This window comes from Elephas maximus, chromosome 4 (assembly GCF_024166365.1).
Source record: "Elephas maximus indicus isolate mEleMax1 chromosome 4, mEleMax1 primary haplotype, whole genome shotgun sequence".
In the NCBI taxonomy this organism is placed as follows: domain Eukaryota; kingdom Metazoa; phylum Chordata; class Mammalia; order Proboscidea; family Elephantidae; genus Elephas; species Elephas maximus.
Window position 1 is genome coordinate 70195921 of NC_064822.1, and position 22893 is coordinate 70218813.

The following is a 22893-nucleotide window of genomic DNA, read 5'->3' on the forward strand; positions in this document are numbered from 1 at the left end:
AATGAAGACTCTAACAGAATTTTATAAATGTCTTCTGTAGTAGGTTGAATGGTAGTCCCCAAAAGGTTATTTCCGCATCCAAATCCCTGGAACCTGTAAGTGTGACCTTATTTGGAAAAACAACCTTTCCCGATCTAGTTAAGGATTTTGTGATTAGATCATCCTGGATTAATTGGGTAAACCCCAAATCCAATGCCAAGTGTCTTTATAAGAGATGGAGGAGAAGAAGACACAGACAGAAGATGAAAAGACACAGACATACAGAGGAGAAGGCAATGGGGAGATAAAGTGAGAGATTGAAAGTGATGTGGCCACAAACCAAGGAAGCTAAGAAATGCTGACAGACACTGACTGGAAGCTGAAAGGGGCAAGGAAGGATTCTCCCCCAGAGCCTCCAAAGAGAGTATGACCCTGCTGACACCTTGATTTCCAACTTCTGGATTACAGAACTGTGAGAGAATAAATTTCTTTTGTTTTAGGCCAACCAGTTTGTGGTAATTTGTTACGGCAGTAATAGGAAACTAACGCATCTTCCAAGCAATGAATATGCTCTATTGAAATCATATGTTCATGGATTGATATATTTGGCAGTACCTGTGTGTAGACAGTTTTAAAAATGAAAAACGTAAATTCTCTTTATAGATAAGTATTAACAGAGGGACACTTGCAATTGATTTTGATAACAGGGAACACTAGCTTTGAACCCAAACTAAGTAAAATGTTACTCCCTCCAAAAAAAATAGTTTTATTCCTCTCATTCCTAGACCTTATTACAAAAAAAAAGTACTATATTTTGATTTTTAACAATAAAAACTGGAGACATTTATTTTCTGCTCTGTTGTTGTATAATTACATAATATCCTCAATTTTGCCTCACAAAGCCTAAAATATTTACTATCTGGCATTTACAGAAAGATTGCCAACCTCTGGTCTAAATGCAGCTTCTGCCACAGTTGCTACTGAATATTTTCCTTTGGAATCACACTGCATGCTAGCACAAACTAGTACTTCTGGGGAGTCACTGGGAGAAAGCAAGGGGGAATTAGGCACGGAAGTTCTGAGTTAATTCAGTCCTGTGTAAATAATAATTGTAGCTAACTTTTACATGGCAAGGACTCTGCTAAGTAAGCACTCTGTATGTATTTTTTCACTTAATACAACAATCTTACAAGCTCTATTCCTCCCACTTTATAGAAGCTTAGAAAATGAGTTGTCAAAGATCATATTGACAAATAAGTGTAGAGGTTTATAGGATTTAACTCAGCAGGGGAACATCAGAACCAATGCCAGCAAAAGCAGTAGAGAATGTAAAAAACCGATACTTGATGAGACTGATGTCAAAGGCAGAAGAGTTGGCATGGACAGAACTGAATTCTCTTGGAGAGAACAGGACTACCAAGTGACAAAAGCTGCTGAGGTCTCAGGCAGCTCAAAAAATAAAAAAGCTATTTCCACCTTCTCAGCAACAGGATACTTTTCCGCACCAGCCCCCCCCCCCTTTTTTTTAGGAGTGTTCTGGAAACTCTGGTGACATAGGGGTTAAGTGCTACAGCTGCAAACCCAAGGGTCAGCAGTTGGAATCCTCCAGGTGCTCCTTGGAAACTCTATGGGGCGGTTCTACCCTGTCCTATAGGGTCACTATGAGTCGGAATGGACTCGACAGCACCGGGTTTGGTTTGGTTTGGTTAGGAGTGTTCCAATGATATGCGAACCTAAGTATTCTTTGTAAAAATCTGAACGTATTTTATTACACGGGTAGGTGAAGTAAAGTGGGTAGGAAAAATCCTACGTTAAGGAGGATCTGGGAAAGATCTTGGTCTGATGCAGGGAACATCACACACCGACACACACATTTATACTATGTATTTACATATACAGAAACTCTAATACAAATCCACACATTAAATCTCTAAGCATGTATTAGTAGGGTTTAGAATTTAAACATAATTATAATTAATTATAATATATTCTACGGTGGACACACAGACATGTTAAAAAAATGTTAAGAGACTATAAATAATAATAAAAATAATACAGGGATCTGGCCACATGTGTTCATGCCCAGAACCTTAGCCCCACTGGCTTTAACTTCCCCTCAGCTGTTTTTCCAACCAAACACCAACCCCCCCACCCTCCACTCCCTGCAGGATCCCAGGACCGGCCAGCGGCCAATGACGGTTTCAGAAAAGAATTCTTGGGAAGGGGCGTTATCTTCAGGAACACGTCCTGTCAACTTTGTAGTTGAGTCACCTATTTCGGTTGGTAGCGGCCGCTATTTCTTTAAATGGACAGTGGATTTCGAAACGGCACGCGGGGGGGTTCAGGAAAAGGAACTCAACTGCCTTTTGATAACTGCCCAGTAGCCTTGCCTTCCCCCCGAACGCGTGCTGGCTGAGCGAGCGCCTGCTGGCCGCACCCACCCGCGGACGCTCGCCGCGGCTCTTCTTTTCGGGGCGCCCCCCTTCCCGGGGAATCCCCCCGCGCGGCCGCGCTCCTGCATCTGCGGCGCGGCTGCCCGGCTTTGTCTCCGACGTCGCGCTCGGGCGCTCGCTCTCCCCACATTTCCCCGTGTGCAGTCTGTAACCCGATCTCCCATTTCCTGGTGGATTCTCTTAAAGAGGCAGCGGTCGAGAAGCAGAACAAAGGCTATTGTTTTATTTCCTCCTTTGGATTCTTGTCCTTACCGGAATGTCCCCTGTCTATAATTACTTTCATTGCCTCCGCGCTTAGGAAAAAAAAAAAAAAAACCCTTGTGCATTTAAATGCTGTCTCTAAGAGACAGCGCCAGGGGAGGTCGCAGGCGTTTAGTAAAGCCTGTTCTGTAGATTCTGGGGCCACAATGTAACGTTTTTAAAACGTGTCTTCCCTGAGTGAAACAATTGTCTGGATGAGCCTAGACAATCCTGCTCGCGGGGCTGGCACCGGGTCTCGCGGGTGGAGGGCGCCCGCCGCGCCTGGTCTCCGCGCGTCCCTCCCCTGCCGCCGCTGCGGCCCCGCTCCCCGGGTCCTCTCCACCCGCACCCCGAGTCCTCTCCGCCCGCGCCCCGCTCCCCTGGGCCCCGCTCCCCCGGGCCCGCTCCCCGGGTCCTCTCCGCCCGCGCCCCGCTCCCCCGGCCCCGCTCCCCGGCTCCCCTCCGCCCGCGTCCCGCTCCCCGGGTCCTCTCCGCCCGCGCCCCGCTCCCCCGGGCCCCGCTCCCCGGGTCCTCTCCGCCGGCGCCCTGCTCCCCTGCGCCCCGCTCCCTGGGTCCCCTCCGCCCGCGCCCCGCTCCCCGGGTCCTCTCCGCCCGCGCCCCGCTGCCCCGGCCCCGCTCCCCGGGTCCCCTCCGCCCGCGCCCCGCCGCGGCCCCTCCCCCCGCCCGGCTTTTATTTCCCCGATGCCGGGATGTAACCCGAGCTTTTATTTCCTGGTGGCTCCTTTAAGAGGCAGAGCTCAGTGCTGGGAATTCACGTCAGTTTCTGCACTGAAACTCTCAAGATCAATGAGCAAAGAGCTTTCTCAGTTCTGCCTTTCAGTTTCTCTCTTCCAGGAAGGAAAACATTCGAGAGAGCGAGGGAGAGCGGCGGGAGGGCGGGGGGCGGGGGCGCCGGCCGCGGGTGGGAGGAGAGACCGGGAGGCCGGGCTGCGCCCCGGGTCGCCGCGCCGCGCCGCGCCGCGACCTGCAGACCCCGCGGCGGCGGTCCGGCCCGGGTCCCACGCCCCCGCCGCCCCGCGCGCCCAACTCTGCCGGCCGCGCCGCCCCGCCCCGCCCCGCGCGCTCGCAGACCCCCGGGGCGGCTGCCGGGGGAGATGCTGGAAGAAACTTCTTAAATGACCGCGTCCGGCTGGCCGTGGAGCATTTCTGGGTTGGGGAGAGGAAAGGAAAGTGGAAAAAAACTGAGAACTTCCTGATCTCTCTCGCTGTGAGACATGTCTGAGACTCCTGCTCAGTGTAGCATTAAGGTAAAAATCTTCTCCCTCTCCCTCTCCTGGTCGAAAACCTTGAGCTGCACCGGCCAGGGGCAGTCGTGCTGGGCTCTTCAGAGTAGGCTGTTGCAGCTGCTCTGTTCGCAGTAAATTATTTGGGGCGCGAGGGAAGGAGATGCAGCTCGCGGCGGCTGGTGTACCCTTTAATGTAACCTTGCTACTCCCCCCGCCGAGCCCCCTGTCGTCTACTCGGTCAGCATCCACCCCCTTTCTTTTTGACAATGAAATGTCCGTCACAATTGGTCAGGAGGAACCCGGGTTGTTTCCAGAACTGTAAAACACCCTGGTAATTAGTGTGCTTTGAAAAAATCTTCTCCCTATTCCTACACCCAACATGTGACTGAAATGTAACTTTTGTTCCGGAGGGGTGGTCTTCTTAGAAGAAAAGTTCTCCAGCCCCTTCTGAGGATGGAGCCTTTTTTTTTTTTTTTTTCCAGGACAAGCCTGGGTCTGATCAGACAGGATTCCCCCCACCCCCTCTTCTGATCGTAATTACAAGTGCTGGTCGGAGAGACAGTCCTGGTGTTAGTTTTTCCTGAGCATTGCACAATGAATTTCTTTTTTTAAAACCCAAGAGAATAAAGTTGCCAAATGCTTCTATTATTCCGATGTATATGAAAGCCGAGCAATCCCAAATTAGAAAACTCCTGTGATGCATGGAAAGAAAGAACTATCTAAATGTCCAGGCAAAATGACCTTCTCTGTTTGACAGTGCAGGAAGGATATCTCTGAGTAGAAATCACCCAGTTTTCTGGCCATGTTTTGCAGTGTCGTAAATGCAGAATGTTGAATGTTTGCAAACACAGTACTTGGCTTCCAAGTAGTGTTGTGTGTGCCCGTATTTATATCTATGAAGGTTTGGTGGTGCTGCCGTTTGTTGCTTTTAAAAAGTTGTTGTAAAGTTTGCCACCGTGGGGGAGGCAGGGTGATTTGTGATTGTCCCCCAGTTATTTTTCCCATTGCTGCATTTCTTGTCCGCTGTATTCATTTCACTGTTCAATCAGTACCAGCGTGGAAGAGCCTTCTGCTTCAGTGAGAAGCTGAAGCTGTTGAAGTTTGTTTCTGACTTCCCCTATTTAATATGTGTGTTCATTGAGTGGACACTACAGAAACAATGTACAAATGAACCGTTTTCTTTTTTTGTGGAAAGTTAGAGAAATCTCTCTTATTTTCGTACTGCTTCCCATTAGGATTTCTTTTGGGGGAGACACACTTGCTAGGTTTTTGTAATCATACTCAGATGTTATTGTTTGTTATCAGGAAAGATTTTCATGGGGTTGAGGTAGGGCTAACGTGAACTGAAAAGACTGGTAGGGTTTCTTTGTTTTTGCCTCACAAAAATACCCAACGGAACTTTTGGGCTTCTGTGTTTGTCTATATGTGGGGGTACAGTATGTCTGTGGGAATGGAGAGGGTGCTACAGTAAAAAATTGAGGGTATTTTGGTACTTCAAACGCAGTTTCTTTTGCTACGTAAATTAGATTCTACATCAATCTTGGTAAAATCTGTGGTATGGATAATCTCATTTACTTGACATTTCATAACAAATGGAGATAACTAAGTAATAGGGTATTAAATTCATAAATTGTATTTAGCACTATGGCAATAAATCTGACATCAGAAAATCCTGGACCAACAGTGGGGCAGTAATTTTTGGGCAAAAACTCCAAAAAAGGCCATCCTTTCTGTGACTTTTAATGGTACCTCTTAATAAAGACACTGCATATCCCCGCTGTCCTTGGGCTTATTGTGGTTGTGTGCTGGAGGCAGAAGTGCTACTGAGTGGCTCTTCTCCTTGAACTCTAATGGGAAAAGACCTAGCAGCCCTTTTCCTTACACAGACAGAACCAACCCCCAGCCAAAACAAAACACTTTCTTACATGTGACATCAACATTATGTCCATGGTTGACATAATTGTGTCTGTTATTTTTTTCCTTGTTACTGTTCTTTCAGGTGCTTCCTTTCATTTCTGTGTAATTCTAGGTAACTAAACTAGATTGAATGTTCTTCACCGGTAATGAAGGTATCACTTTTAGTTCAGCTTGTTCTTCATGGATACAATATACGAGTATTTGTTTAGACGGTGCTTATGTTTAGGTGCACATATGTGAGGTTTATCTTTCCAAGGAGTTGGTTTAATTCACACTGTTACAAGAGCTGGGGACCAAGAACTAGGATTATTCCAGGTCATCTGAAAATGCTCTGGTGATGTGTACAGTGTTTCATTTAGTCCTTGGGATGTGGTACAGTGACTGCATAGTAAAAAATATTTGCAGTAACCCACAAGCAAGTACTGGGATTGCTTCTAGAGTCCAGTAAACAATGAACTTCTCTATAGAGAGGAGAATGAATGTCAGAAGCTCTCAAGGATCAGCTGATGAAGCTGATGTACCAAAGACACGTGAGACAGAGGGCTTTCTATATGTAGAGAGATTCCTCTCACTCCTGTCCACTCCCTAAACCTTCCTCACTTGCTCTCTTTACTTAAAAGCAGCTGGTCAGCAGGCAGTAAATTCCTCAGCAGTTGGTGCGATGGAGCCCAGAGGAGCCTGACCAGGGGTAGCCACAGAGGGAAATGCTTTGTTTACTTCTGAGCAAGACCTTTTCTGCTAGGAAAGAGCAGTGTATGCTTTAGGTGGAGTTTTCAAGGTGAAAGCTTCTGAATCGGTTGATCAGTGACACCTTTGTCATGGTTTCCTATGTGGTGGTGGCTGACAGTGAATGCCTGTAAGGGCCTTTATATTTATTTTTGGCTTATAAGCATCTTCCCATCACTTAGGGAAGTTAATATCAGACAGTTTGTACAGTAGGATCAAAAGGGAGGTGAAGGACTAGCCCAAGGTCACCCAAACTGTCACTGTGGCAGGATGGGAACTTTCAGCTCCGTTGTTTCTCTGCAGTGGGCTTGGTCTTTGGTGTGTTCTTACACTGTCATCATGAGCGTCGAAATGCCTCAGTTGTTTAAAATATAAGGCTAAGGTCACTGATCTAAACAGAAAGACAAATGATTTTTTTCAGAGGATTGCCTAGCTGACTGTGCTGGTCACAGGAGGAAGGAAGAACCTGTCTTTTCCATTACAGCCTTCACCTTTAGGTCACCTGCTCAGTTTTAAGTTCAGCCAAGTTGCAGCGGAAAGTGTTCATGGCCCAGCAGACGCAGTCCTTCGTAAGGCTTGGCACAGTGCTTTAGTCGGCAAGGGCTTTCCAGAATACGAAAACTAGTCACATAATTTTCCTTGTCACCTCTTTTCTCTGCCCTCCTTATGGTCATCTTTCTTAGCAGGATAGAAACTTTGTTTTAAAATTTTGTCTATTAACTGAGACTCTCTTGGTCTCCCCCAGTGGACTCTGAACTCCTTGGGTTTAGTGATGATTATCTCTGTGTCCCAGGATCTACATGAAATGTTCCCAGTGGTGTTTGCTGATTAGAAGCGAAGCTTGGTCAGTGCTCTTTCCTCTCTGTCCCTGTGTACCTCAGGCTGACTTACCACTTTCATCCACTAGCCTGCATCAAGTACTTCATAGGGCCACACTGCAGTCACAGAGAGAGCTAGAGCACTCCTTGGGTGTCTGTCCAAAAAAATAGAAATTTCGTATAACAATAATTTTTATTATTTTAATAAAAAATTAAAAAACTGTTTCTTTGTCAAAACCCAGATCAAAAACAAACAAAAAATCGGAGTAAAGATACAACAAAAGGATTTGAGAAATCACCTTAAAAGGTTCAGATTGGCAGGCTTCTAATTTTTCCCCTAGTTTTTCTGACAATAAATTAGAGAACTTTTTTTAGAGTTAATTAGACTTTAGAATTGGAAGACCTTGGAGATCTACTGGGTCAAACTATTTTTACAGAGAGGAGGTCCAGAGAGCTGAATGGTTTGCTTCAGCTGAATGGTGCCTAAGCTGTGTTTAGAGTAATACGGGCCTCCTAGTTCTCAGGCCACCTTACCGCACTCTCTGGGTTCTTGGTGCATCTCTATAAAAGGTCAAGGAAATTTGATATAACAGGCTTCACCCTCTCTGGCATTTCCTAGCTTGGTCCATTTTAATCACAAGCCAGCTGGTATGAGGGCATTGAGGTATGTGCCAAGGAAGATGGTGTGTGGGGAGCATTGGGCTGAGAGGGTACTGTCAGGTACGAGAAGAGGAAGTAGTAGGAGGTAGGGGATGAGTGGAGAAGGGCCTGATGGACTTGTATTTGCACCACTCTTTGCAACAGTAATGTTTACAGCTTATGAAGGGTTGGTACTTTTCCACTGAGCTGAAGCAGTGGTCCCACTCTTAGGGTACCTCAGAGGAATCCTTGAATGGGCCATAGGCTCTTACCCAGGGGCAGCCAAACCCATACCTTCCATTTATGTGTGGTAAAGTTTCCTGTGTAAACCAGTGAAAGCTAAAAACCTGGTGGCTGGTCCTAGAGAAGTAGCTGTGGAAATTATCCTCCTTAGAGTAGATCTAGGGAGAAAATATCCCAATTGTGGGCATCAAAGGCAGGTAGAACTAAAATAAATTCTATAAATCCTAGTTGACCTGCATTTACTCATACCAAGGAAGGGCAGGGGCCAAGGGTGCAAGAGGTTTCTGGGACTTAAGTGAAGAGCAGTTTTGTTTTATTGCCAATTTTTAAAACTTGCCCTTGGTGTAGATCTCCCAGTCAAGAGAGTCAGTGTCAAATGAAGCCCCCTGGGGCATGGGGTATACAAAGTGAATGTCACTTTAGAAAAAGCACTGGAGTTTGGTTTCAACAGAGGCCATCACTGTTGTATTTGTTGTTGGATGTGTGGAAGAAACCAATCTCTGTGTGTATTTGTTGAATAGAAGGAGTGTGAGTTTTCTCAGGGTTCCCACACCGAAATGACTGGAGGAAAAGACTAGTCTAAATTAGTGAGGAGTTAGAATTATAGCTTATTAAAACACAAGCACATTTTCATTGATTTTTCTGAAGATATAGGAACCAGACTAATAAAGTGTTGCTTACTGGGGCATCTCAGGATGAACCTCAATAAACAGGCAAAGATGACTTCTGTGATACATCATCGGCTGGTTACCGCTGAGTGTTATCATGTGCTTGAAGTCTGTTCCTTTAGTGTTGAAATATTACCACAAATATATTATTTGCTCTGCTAATTTGCTTGATTACCCTTTCTTCTGAGATAGTAAAAATGTACAGGTCAACCTGGCTTTTGTCTACATGATCTGGGATTCTTATAAAGTGTGGGTGGGGACTGGCTAAGGAAGGCCTTACCAGGAGTTTATTAAGTGTGGACTCCCAGATGAGCAGAACTGCTCACTCAGCCCTATGCTTATGGAAAACTGTGGAACACTTGCATTTTGGGAGCTTTATCAATTCTGTGTAATTAATAGTGTTTGTCTACTGTTTAGCAGTTAGTACTCCTAAACCATCAGCTTACAGCTGTGTAGTGATTTACTACTTAAAGGCATTTTCTTCTTGTTCTTGCTCATCTTCCTCTTCCTCCTCATATTCTAGTTCTACCACCTCCTCCTTCCTCCTTTCTTCTTCCTTTTTTACCTCCTACCTCTTTCCTTCTCCTTCTCCCCTTCTACTTCATCATCATTATCATCATGCTGGTCATGATGCTAGGTGTTTTATCTATACTGTCTCATGTTATCTTCCCAAGCCACTCAGGGATGCAGTTTTCTGCCCCATTTTACAAATGAGGAAACTGAAGCCTAAAGAGGTTAAGTGATGTATCGGCCCAAGATCTCACACTATGTAAGTGGCAAAGCTAGGACTGGAATCTATATTATCTGACTGTACTTCCAAAGTATTTTCCACGATACTATTCTGAGGTGCCACCATCTTTGTGAAGAATATTAGGAGACTAAGAGTAATGGGGGTGGTGTGGAATGCCACATAAGTTGAGATGAGAGGCAGGGATAGAGCTGGCAGAGATGGTCCTGAATGCCCTTGGCTCTCAGGTCTCTTCTGAAGGTGGTTTGTTCCTAGCTGCTCCACTGGTTACGGCGACAACACAGTGGTCACACAGAGCCACCCACCTTGGCACGAATGCCCGAGCTTTCCCTTCTTACAACAATCCCTCATGCTCTCTAGTGATATTGTGGCTTTCTTTTAATGGTTTCCATTTTAGGCCCTTCAGGTTTTTCTCAGAAATCTTTATTTTCTCTCTTTGCTTTTCTCGTATTTCCCCAATGCCTGATTATTCCTTCATTAAGTGGTGGAAAGTCTGTAAGCTTGTGTCCTCTCGTCCTGCCCAGCCTCGGGCCAGACGCCTGTCCTTGCCGCATCACACACTGGTCAGACTCTTCTCCTTCCATGCCATTCTGTCTTTTAAGGTTTTTGCCTAGATCCATGAACCCCAGTGTTTTTTTTGAAACTACTGATCGTGTACATTTTTAATACTATGTGATTTCTAGAAATTTGTTTGAAATCTTTTCAGGTATTCCATTTTTTGCTTCTACCACCAAAAGAATAATCTTTTCTCCTCTCCTCTGTCAAGGTGGCCTGAACCTACTGGACTTTTGCCTAGCACATGATTAAAATTGCTCTTGACTGTAATGCAGAGTTTTGTTCTAACATACTTGAATGAAGAGAGTATTTTGGCCACCTGAATTTAGATGACTTTAAGGAAGAGTGTCTTCAGAGCAAATACAGGACAGAAAGTGGAGAGGGTGTGGAGGTAATTGCAAAGAGTAGTTCACATTTCTCATGAAAGAGATGAGGAAACTGAGTCTTGTGGAATTTAAATAGCTTGCCTGGGCTCATTTTGGTGATTGTGGCTGAGCCAGAGTCAAAATCAGGTATTCTGTTCAGGGTCAGTGATGCTCCAACAATAGGCAGAGAAAAAAATGATACAAAGCAGCTAAGAAATGATACAAAGCATTAGCTTCATAGTTAGGACTCATATGTAGGTTTAAACCCCTTTGCTTGTACCACACAGTGACTGATGATTATTGATGTTCATAATTATGACTTTTAAGTTAAAGACAAAGTTTAAATTATGAAATTTAAGATGTGAGGAAAGAATGTAATCCATTTTGGGAAGATACCCATAAAAATATGACATAAAAATGTTAAGTTTTAAAAAGCCAACCTTCGGTTATCTGGATGAATGACTTATGAAAAGTCCTTTACTCCCCAGTGAAGACACCAAAGAGCTATTCCAACACGTCTGTGCATTCCCAGACCTTGTATACTCCCTGGGGGTATTTTCCGTTTGTACAGTGGGAGCCAGACATACGGAAAACGATCTCATTTCCTGAATGACCTGAAAAGGATGCGTTGCCCTGCTGGTCTGAGTGCTGTCAGTGAATGTGCTCAATGATATAAGTGTTGCCACAGTGTAGTTCCAATTGCCAGTACTTCAGATTTTGATATTGAATTTTAGTCTGTCTTATGTTGTTCTTTGGTCCTTACCTGCAAACCCAGTTTGGCTAAGGGGATTATAATTTGCTGAGAAGAGGTCTCTATGCCGTTGCCGTTTTGTGGAGTGCTTCTTTGGGAAGAGTGTAGCCACAGGGTTAGACGGTACTGAGTGTGAATTCTGGCTCTTGAACTTAAGCTTGTTCAAATTACTCAATCTTGAGCCTGTTAACCCATCTGAAGTGGTAGTAAGAATACCTGTCTCTTAGGGTTGTTGGGTCCCTGGGTGGTATAGACGGTTTGTGCTTGACTAACCTAAAGGTTGGCAGTTCAAACCCACTCTGCAGCACTATAGAAGAAAGACCTACTGATCTTCTTCCATAAGGTTACAGCCAAGAAAACCCCATGGAGCAGTTCTACTCTGTAACACGTAGGCTACCATAATCGCAATTGACTCGACAGCAACAAGTTTTTTAGGATTGTTGGGATGATTATGTGAGATACGTAAATTGCCTGATGCAGTGACTTAGTTTCCTAAAGTTAGTTCTTCTCTAAGTGCCCGGTTAGTTAGTTCTTTTACCCTTTTACATAATCTCCACAACATATGAATCTAGAAGGGGCTAGAGATTTTCTAGTCCTGCACCTTCATTATACATTTAAGAATACAAAAAACCAGGGATGTTCATCTTACACAATCTCACATGGCTGGTTCATGGCACCATCTGATTCAAAATAGGGCTCCCAAGTGTCTCAGCTCGCCACACAGTGCTCTTGTCACTACCCCATTGACTTTCTCATAAGACCAAGATCACTTGGTGCTCAGAAAAACTCTTTTAATTGAGTACAACCATCAACAACAGGAGAGACGAGCCAACTGCAATTACATGGTAACAACAAATGCTTTCTTGCATCTTGCAGCAAAGTTTTGAGGGAGCAACTGGCATGGTTCCGAGTAAGTTTCCAGAGATGAAAGAAAAAAAAAAAACCCTAAGTCTGGAAGTACTGTACAGGGAATCTAACTAGCGTTATTACTCAGCACTCAAGTATTCAAACCTATTCAGGGATCCTCTTGTTCATACAGTTGCTTATTATTTATGACCAGGGTGAAACTTGAAAAAGAGCATCAATTCTTTAGTCTGCTTTTGTTTAACAGGCAATGCTATGTCTGTCTGACCACAGAACAGACACTGTTTGCTGTAGGGTGGTGAATTTCCAGTTTCAAGAGAGGGGGTAGATACCTCTTAGTAGAAGTTTAATTATACAGAAGAGTTCGAGAAAGCCAAATTTGTTACTTTGGGGCATGAGGGAAACTTCCTTTTTGGTAGATGGTAAGGGACTGAAGTCTCTCTAGGTAGTTGGTATGGTCTTTTCATTAATAGACTTGAAATGCATTTCTGGATCTTCCCGTGTATGTACATATTAAATGAGAAGGTGAAATATAGACTGGAAAATCATCCTTTTTGATGACTGGTGGAGTGTTAGCTGCCTCTTCCTCTGACCCCATGAAACAGATCTGGGAACCCTCATTGTGTTCTAGAAAGGGCAGTGGGTTTGGGGAAAACCATTCATCTGCACTCCTCCTTGAAAATCCACGTGGAAGTTTGTGATTTTCTTCAGAGCTGCCTTGTGCTGTCTCTAGCAGGTCATGATGGGTGTTTAACTTTATCTTTCTTAAGACATCAGCTTAATGAGGTCAGTAATCCCTGCTTCGCTCACACCTCCTATACGTGAGGAAGCAGTAACCAAAGATGAGATGCTGATTCTAAAGTGTTTCCTGGAAGAAATGAGCTACAGATATAAATCAGCCTCGTAGTTAAAAAATCAACCCCCAAAGAACAGTTTGTCTCTGAAGTTACCTATTTCCTCAAAAACTTCCCCCTTGTCCCCTAGTGAAAGTGTGAATCTAGGTGTGGCAGCTGAAGTTTTGGCACTGCTGAGCAATGAGAAGGAAGGAGGTAGGGCCCCAGTCAGCCCACTTCCCTGTGGGTGTGGCACAGAAGAGCCCTGGGGTCTTTAATGAACATTAGAGGTCAAGAGACAGTTTAGGAATTTAGAATTTGTGTTGTCTGAAGCCTAATACTTAATACTCAGGCAAGTATATCAGCACAGGTATGGGCAAGAGGAAGCGTAATGGAGATTTCATTAGGAAGGGTGCAAGAGCAAAGGGGGGAGGATGGGAGTTTGGTAAACTCTTAACTGTTTTAAAGAGCTTAGAGTAGGCAAGGAAACCTCTCAACATTACTTCCTTCATTATTCATTCATTATTTCTACACCGTTTGTTTTTCCCAGACTGTTCTTGACTATCAGATCACTCTTGCCAGAGCAAACCACATTGTAGCTTCTCCTGACTCACCCACATGGTCCAGCTAATTATTTCCATGTATTGATTTAGATCACAGGCCGGGCACCCAAAGGGGCAGAACTGACTTCTCTTTTCTTTGGTCCTCCTTGTTTACTTGTGCCCAAGTCCCTGCCATGGAGTTGGCACGCCTGATTTTGGGAAGTGGAAAATCTGAAGGATTGGATACTTGGTGCATTTTTGTGTCTTCCTTTTGACTCGAGATCTGGGAGATTAGAAAAACCTGTGTCGTGAGTTCACTTGACTGGTGCTTTGTGCTGTTGAGACCTGTCACTCTCCTGAATAACGGGTCTTGAGTGACAGTAATGGCTGGGGGTAGGTGGGGTTGGTAGGTTGGGACTTACTCTCACTTTCGCCTTTTGATCTGGTCTTTCTGCAAAGTGAGGTGAACGTGGTGGGAGAGTCGTCATTCTTGTGATGAAATGTGAACAGCATAAATCCCCAGTCTGGGTACGTCTCCTCCTCTCCCCGACTTTGAGACCTGAATGACTTGATTTGGCTGACTACACCTCAAATCCCCTGGAACACCTCCAGTGCCTTATTTGACTTTGTGCCATTTAGTGCTTCCCTTAGTCTGCTGACTCTGATAGTTCAGGGTGAGGTGGAGGGAGCAACAAGACCAGTTAGAAAGGTAAGAGTATTTTCCCTCAGAGAGCCGGAGAAACAAAGGCTCATTTTCTGAATTTTGGATTCCACTTTTTGCATCTCTGAGGCTCTGTGCTTTTGGCAGGGCCCTGAGTTGGGTGGTGATGGCGTACTGTGCTCGGGCAGAAGTCAGTTGTAGGTCAGACACAGCTTTTGAACACGATGGAATCCAGAGGGAATGTTGGCGAGCACAGGAAGGCTGGAGTGATGATCCTCTAATCTTTTTCAGCATGCTCTGAGGGTATCTTTAACTTTCACCCAGACAGGCAGGGGATGGGCAGGGGGACCTAGGTTTTGGGTTACATCTCAGTTAGAGCACCTATGAGTACATCCGTCTTACGTGCTTCCACCCTTCCTGGCACGTTGGCTTGTCTAAGCTGGCTACCCTTAGAGTATGAACAGGGAGTCTGACATCAACAGCAGTCTGTTTATCACATTCTGGGTACAGGGCAGTATACTCTGCCTGGAGACATGTGCTACAGGGTCTCAGAGGGAAAAGATCCTTAAACATGTGAGAAAGAAAAGAGGTGGAGAGCCATGTAGACCCCACTGGAAGGCCTTGTTATTCTAACAAAGGAGGAAGAGGTGGGCCCAGTGGCCCAAGTCACTGTTAATGTTAACCAGCTCTTCTGAGAATTTGTTTGTCCTGAAAAACTTGGTAAAATGATCAAATGGAGTTTCTCTAAGGTAGGGGGAATGCCTGTGTATTTTTGTGGTTAGCCATAATGTTGAGCCATCTGATTTAAGGGAAAGAGAGTTTTGTGTATATTTCCATTTCAGCTGTGGTATTTAAAGGTTTACCATGGAGAAGGTGTGGGTGGATGAGAATGTAGTCTTCTTGCCTCTTGGTTGGATCATATCTAGGTTATAGGTGAAAGCAAGTTCACAACACATCCTATTTCTTATTTGGGTGCTTTTTAGGATGGCCTGCAGTACCTACTTTGGGCAATTCCAGTTGGCTTGCCTTGATGTACTTGCTTGAGGACTATGAGGCTTAATGCCAAATGGATCATCGGACAGATTCACTTCACAGCTCTGGCCCCCAAATTGTGTCTGTGATTCTTCTTGGAGTCTCATATTAGTAGGGTCCTGTCCCCTTAATCCTTATGAGATTCCAAGTGAGTTCTGCATTGGCAAGATGATGCTTCTTTGGTGAAGTTCTGGTGGCACAGTGGGCGGCGTAAGGCAGGTGTTAGTTCAGCTGGCTGCATATGGACAGTTCACCATGTGTAGTACTTCTGGTCTACCATTTGCCAAAAAGGATTCAGAATCGACTTGACAGCAGCAGGTTTGGTTTTTTTTGGTTTCACCTGGCCCTTGTGTCCCCAGGGCACAAATTTTAGGCTTAGGTGAAAATTTACAATTTCAGATACACTCTTGGTCTGCATTTGTGTGCAGTTAATGGTCTCAAAATTTAGTCCACTGAAAGATTTCTCCCCATTCCAATGCTCAGAAAGTAGCCTCTTTGGGTCAGGGAAAGGTTCCTAGGTAAAGTAATATTAGAGGCCCAACCTAAAGAACCAACACTAGTTAGAATTAGCACATTCTGAGTAGAACAGTGAGTGGGTAGCTGATACAATGCCTTTTGTGCACTATTTTTAGCTCTAGAAAAGACTGTATAGTATTGCTTGTGCTTACCTGGGCACCATTCTGCTTCTATTCTGAGGGTTTGTACTTGTGACTATGTATGTATATGTGCACATGTATCGCATGCTCATAGGATTGTAAGTCACAGAAATTATGGCATGATCCGTTTTCTAGCTTATAGAGTGAAAAATTACACAAAACTAAGCCCTGCGGTGGCAAAGAAACCTTAGGTATAAATGTAAAATATATCTCCTTGGAGGATTGGCTTTTTGATGGGCTATAAACGGATTGTTAAGCAGCAATGTGAGGGGCTGTTAACAAGCTGTTTCTGAGAGCATCTCCCTGGTCTGGTCTGTAAAGGTAATGGGTACATATTGCAGCTATGAAATAATTTGCCTGTGGTGTTTATACGTCGGTGGATTTTGTGTATAATGTGTGTATGTGTCTTTAGTAGTGAATGAACTGAAAAGAAACTTTAAAGTGTTGTTTATTTTCTCTTATGCTAGTCTCTACGTTCGAAACTGGGCTATGTTCAGGTTTGATTTTTAAGCTGGCTTAAATGAAGAGGTGTTTGGTAGGAACCAACCAAACTTCAAAAAGCTTCAGTATGTCCGTGATAAAACCCTAAGTATATAATGGCTACTTTAAGGATTTCTGCCATAGAATATTTGGATGATGTAATGGATTGAATTATGCCCCCCCCAAAATGTGTGTATTAACTTGATTAGGCCATAATTTCCAGTATTCTGTGGTTGTCCTCCATTTTGTGATTGTAATTTTATGTTAGAGAGGATTAGGGTGGAATTTTAACACCCTTACCAGGTCACATCCCTGATCCAACGTAAAGGGAGTTTCTCTGGGGGTGTGGCCTGCACCACCTTTTATCTCTTAAGAGATTAAAGGAAAGGGAAGCAAGCAGAGAGTTGGGAACTTCGTACCACCAAGAAGGCGGTGCCCGGAGCAGAGCACGTCCTTTGGACCTGAGGTTTCCTGCGCTGAGATGCTACCAGACCAAGCGAAGACTGGTGACGAGGACCTTCCTCCAGAGCCGACAGAGAGAGAAGGCCTTTCTCTGGAGCTGGCGTCCTGAAATCAGACTTTTAGCCTACTGGACTGTGAGAGAACAAACATCTCTTTGTTAAAGGCATCCACTTGTGGTATTTCTGTTACAGCAGCACTAGATGACTAAGACAGATGAATAGGTAAATCACTTTCCCATAAACAAACTACCATTCAGCTTCCCAAGTTCAGCAAAGCAGAGTTCTGATTATGTGTCTAATCTTATTTGAATCTCCTTTCACATTCTGGTGACATAGCTGAAAATTGGCCCATGCTAATTTCTGCCACTCTTGAGTTTTAATGGAAGAAAGCTCTGACTTGTTACCAGGATGCCATGTTTCTACTGTGCTAGCAGCTGCTGTGGTAAAAAACAGGTGTCTCTTATAATCCTCTGACTGGATCAGTTTGCTAGCCTGGCAAAGCTGTATTATTATTGTTTTTATTTATTTATTTGTCCCACACGGGTCAGATACTGCCAAGAGATGTTGATGAGCAAGATTAACGTGAGAGGAGACCGCATTTCTTGGTGGAGATCTCTGTTACAAGAATCCGTCTAAGAGCTTATACCATAAAGATAGAGCAAAAAAAAACTGTTCGGGTAGAACAGCCAAAAGAAGGATAGTAAATGCATAGTTCTGCCAAGTCACTTCTATGTCATTCTTCAAAGGCCAACAGAAAGCCATCCAGGACTCAGAGGAGTGAGTGGTGATTCTTCCGTGGTCCCTTGCACAGTAACACTCTTGTCCACTAATAGACTCGTCCACTGTTGCTTCTTAAGCTCTTGGATCTTAAGCTTCTGGAGGACAGAAGTGCTGTCTTCTCCAACCTACAAGGCAATCTCATGCTCCACACCTCATATCTCTCTTGTACCCTGTCACTATCTTTCTTCTGGCCCCAGAATCTTTAGTTGTCTCCTGTCTGGCCTTTCTACTTCCACTCCCTGCCCCCTCCAATCCAACCTGGAATGATCCCTCTGCAAAAAAAAATTGATCACACTATAGTTCAGGATGAAACCAGCTCCTTATGACATGCAGGGCCTTTTACAACCTAGCTTTTTAGTATCATTTCCAACCTCCCCCAAGCCCTATGCTCCAACTCACACCTGCTCTTCTCTGAAACCATGTAATGAACCTTTGTGCCTGGAATCTTCCCCTAACCCCTTTCCCGCCTGGCAACCTGCTTGTCATTTAAAGTCCATCTCTCCACCCTTTCCTGTTATTTTCACAACTCATTGAATGCACCTCTGTTATTGGCAGTGATCTGGTTGTAGTTTAATAGTTTATCATCCTTAGTAGAGTGAAAACCCACTGAAAGCAGGAGTCCAGTATGTTTCTAGTGTCCAGTACAGTGCCCAGCAGAGGAGGCCCCATGTATGTTAGTTGAATAGAATTTTTAAGATCAGCTGAGTATTAAGCTTCTGTTATGAGCTTGGAATCCCTAGGTAGTACAAGTGGCTAAGCACTTGGCTACTAATGAAAGGCTAAAGGTTCAAATGTACCCAGAGGCACTTAAGAAGAAAGGCCTGGTGACCTACTTCTGAAAGGTCACGGCCATTGAAAACCCTGTGAAGCGCAGTTCTACTCTGAAACACATGGAGTTGTCATGAGTCAGAATTGACTTGATGGCAGCTGGTTTGGTTTTTTTCGTTGTTGTTGTTTTGGGACCAAACCCATTGCTGTTGAGTCAATTCCTATACATAGTGACCATATAGGACAGAGTAGAACTGCTCCACAGGGTTTCCAAAGCTGTAATCTTTAGAGACGCAGACTACCACATCTTTCTCTCATGGAGTGGCTGGTGGCTTTGAACTGCTGACCTTTCAGTTAGTAGCCAAGCGCTTAACCACTATACCACCAGGGTTCCTTATTTTGGGCTTAACGAGTGCTAAAAGCCAGTTGTCAAAGAGTCAAGTCTGACCCATAGTGACCCCAGGGATTGTTATGGGTGCTAGGCTCTGTGATATGTAAGAGAAGCCTAAGGTAAAGATCTCCTGCAGTTGAAATCCTGAGCAAATAGCCCTTAAGGGTAGAGGAAGGAGGAAAGGTAGAGACATATTTCATGAACCAGTGTCGGGACCATAGGGCAGGGCTCAACACACTGCCACCCCAATACCTAAGACAATCTTGTGCAACTAAGGACTGAACTCACGCAGACACACACAGCACTCACTCACTCTTTCCCTCTCATTTGCCCACCTTCCAGAGATGAACATAGACCAAAAAAAAAAAAAAAAACCAAACCCAGTGCCGTCGAGTCGATTCCGACTCATAGCGACCCTAATAGGACAGAGTAGAACTGCCCCATAGAGTTTCCAAGGAGCACCTGGCGGATTTGAACTGCTGACCCTTGGGTTAGCAGCTGTAGCATTTAACCACTACACCACCAGGGTTTCTTGAACATAGGCAGCAAGACGAAAAGCTCGAGAACCTCAGCCTGGCTCTGAGAAGCAGCACGGACAGCCAAAAATAAATGAGCTTGTTCATGGACCCATCTTCTTTCTTGGTTTGGCTTATGATGCCTCCTGGGGCAAGGAGAGGGACTTGATGGCTGCCTGCTCTTGCTCTGTGCAGTCTTAATGTAGTTGCCTATGGTACCCTGGGAGCCAGAGGCCTGTCAGTTCTCTATGGGACTGCCACATGGCCCTTACCTCATGCGCCTACTAGGTGGTCAGTAGAGATGACCTGAACGAGCAGCATCGCTTTCTGAGCTTCCATGAAGTCTGTCATTGCCTTTCTAAGTAAAGGAAGGAATCTGACCCTTTATTGGGTCAACTGTTTTCATCCTCCTCCTCCTAAAAGCGATTCCCCCTTGTCCCCTCCCTCCCACCCCTGGTAACCACTAGTAAGCTTTGGTCTCCATACATTTGCCTAGTCTAAATATTTCATGTGAGTGGGATTATATAGTATTTGTGCTTTTGTGACTAACTTACTTCACTCAGCATGTTTTTAAGGTTCATCCAAAAACCAAAATCAAACCCACTGTCATTGCATTGATTCTGACTCATAGCAACCCTATAGGACAGAGTAGAACTGCCCCTTAGGGTTCCCAAGGCTATAAATCTTTATGGAAGCCAACTGCCACATCTTTCTCTTGAGCGGCTGGTGGGCTTGAACTGCCGACCTTTTGATTAGCAGCTGAGCACTTAACCGGGGCTCCTTAAGGTTCTTCCATGCTGTAGTATGTATCAGGACTTCATTTTTCCCTATGGATGAGTAATATTCCATTGTCTGGACATACCACATTATGTTTATCCATTTATCTGTTGATGGACATTTTGGTTGTTTCCATCTTTTGGCTATTGTGAATAGTGCTGCAGTGAACACTGATGCACAAATTTCTGTTTCTGTCACTACTTTCAACCTTCTCTAGATCCCATCTTCTCTTCTACACTTAACCTGAAATGAAGCTCTCTTTGAATGTCTAAGTTTAGTGCATTGTCCTGGAGGACTAAACTGGTGAAAATGACTGAGCATACACGCATCCACAGGACTAGAAAAACAAATCAAAGTCACGTCTTATGGATGGTATGACAGCTTCATTATTTCTGTTTACAGTGGACAACTCAATGTTTCAAGAGGATACTGTTAGGAGAGTGTGTTAGGATTATCAACAGTGTGGTAAGTGTAAAATGGATCAGTCGGAAAAAGATATTTTCAGATATAAGTAGACACACTTATTTAGGTTCTCCCACCCAAGGCCAATGGCTCATTTCCTCCTTACTCTTGTTGCCTCTGACATACAGCTGGGCTTTAGGGCATCAGGATTCGTGAAGAGTTTCAACTTCCTGAATCCAACCGAGTTCTAGCAAGGGACCATTTCGCTTCTCCCAAAATTGTCACCAGTTTTCCTGACTACCTGCCAGTGCCTCTTTTCCAGACTCAGGCTGCAGCTGCCTGCCAGCCCTGCTGGCCTTTAATTCATCATGGTTGCAGGCAAGTTTGTCTGCACGTGGTTTCTCTAGGCCTCTCTGGCCTTTCAGGGAGTCTAAGGTTTCCCTTGCTTCTCTTTTGTAGATCATTGGGTCTGCTGTTGTACCAGGCTTTAAGCTTCATTCAGTGGGAGAAATGACTGATCTCCTTAGCTGAGCACATTCAGTCATTCAGTCAGATGTTTATCTCTTTGTTTTTTAACCCCAGTTAAAGTGGGTGGTAGAGGGGAGGAGGCAAAGTTTTTCTAGTTACTTCTCCCAAGTGCAAGCTTTTCAGAACAAAAGCCTTACTTTGCGAAGGTAGGACCTGTTAGCTTAATCTTTTCGTGACTTTAAACTGGCTCAGTCTTCCAAAGGAATTGCTCTCGTTGTCCAGCGTCCTCTGAAAATGAACTCCGAGAGGGCTTGTGACGCAGGTTGGGAGTTGTTACGGGAGCGCTGATCTAGACTACCCTGAGTCGAAACCAAACTCACTAGTGTTGAGTTGATTCTGACTCGTAGCAACCTTATGGGATAGAGTAGAGCTGCCCAATAGGGTTTCTGAGGCTGTAAATCTTTACAGGAGCAGACTGAGCACCTTAGGGAGCAGCAAACCACAGGCACGTGTCTACCCAGTGAAAATACACATTTATGAGCTGCTAGGTAGCAAAAAAAAAAAAAAATTTTTTTTTTTTTTTTTAGGTAGGGGGCGTCCACTAAGGTGTGTCCTTATGGGAACATTCAATGTATATATATACCTGCTCCTCACTTATCAACTATCTTATTATCTGACATTTTGCATTTATGACAATAGTAAAAAATCTACTATCTGGCTATTTTGCACATTAATAACTTGTATCTGGAAGTAACCCTTTCATGACCAGTAGGACATGTAGCACCTACCTACATTTTCCACCTCTTGTGTCCAAGAAGGACATATATGTTCTATATAATATTTTGTGATCTGATGTGTTCATCCTCCATTTTTGCACATCCCTAATTTTTTGCATAATGACCTGGTTTGTGACCTAACCATGTCAATAAGCGAGGAGTGGACTTACCGCGTACAACTGCTGCTGCCATGTTTCTTCCCGCCATTACTGTTGAAACCCTTGCTCAACAACTCTGCTGCCAAGGCTATTGATGTAGAGGCCATTTCCTTCCCCTTGCACTTCCTTTCTCTTCCTTCCAGCCTTACCAGACCCAACGGTAAGCTAACTCTTTGGGGAAGATGGGGACTTAGGGCTTAGTGCTCATGAGACATAGAGTTTCTGATAATTAATATATTAGTTTAACCTTGAGACCATTCCCTGTTTATTTCTGTGGAAAATTATGGTCTTAGTTCTAGCAACCTACTTTTAAGGACAAACTTTTGAAATGCAATGACTATGTTAGGGCTCTCAGTAATTGTTTTTTTACTCAAAGTTGCTTAAAAATTGACCTGCCTGGGGGAAACTTTCAGGACGGTTTTCTTAACCATTTGTTGAAATGGAAATAGGAGTGAACAGTAAGTGCTCTGTGCAGCCATGTGGGAGGGTGCACCTCCCCCAGCAAAAATTACCATACTTTTCAAACCCTAAATTGTGACATGTGATTGATAAAGTTTTCTCATGTTTTGTTTATATGATAACTCTTACAAAACCAGAAACCGAAAAACCAAACCTGTTGCCATCAAATCATCTCCAGCTCATGGTGACACCATATGTATCAGAGTACGACTCTGCCTGATAGGATTTCCGATGACTAATTTTTCAGAAATAGATTGCCAGGCCTTTCTTCTGAGATGCCTCTGGGTGGACTCACATTGCCAACATTTTGATTAATTGCTGGGCGTATTAACCATTGGACCACCCAGGGACTCCTACAAAAGGGTACGGTAATATACCTTAGCAAATTACTTTTACTGAAAATAATAAAACCACGTGAGATCAGGGCAGTTGTGATTGCCTTACTTCCAGCCAGCCTTCCAGCATGGTGAAGGCTGGTTTGTACACCTGTCACTCATTTACCAAATAAATCATGCCATAGG

At 44.4% G+C, this 22893-nt stretch overlaps 1 protein-coding gene across 2 annotated transcripts in view; it reads left to right on the forward strand.

The window, feature by feature from the left end:
• The first annotated feature begins 3681 nt into the window (after nucleotides 1–3681).
• The window catches only part of ETV6 (ETS variant transcription factor 6), a 300096-nt gene continuing 280884 nt past the window's right edge, over nucleotides 3682–22893 (forward strand). Inside the window, exon 1 of one of the 2 annotated variants that reach the window (XM_049882507.1) lies at nucleotides 3682–3940. In XM_049882507.1, the coding sequence (XP_049738464.1) occupies nucleotides 3908–3940 (33 nt within the window). In that variant the 5' untranslated portion in view covers nucleotides 3682–3907. The remainder of the gene's footprint in view (nucleotides 3941–22893) is intronic. The other variant, XM_049882505.1, reaches the window with a different exon arrangement.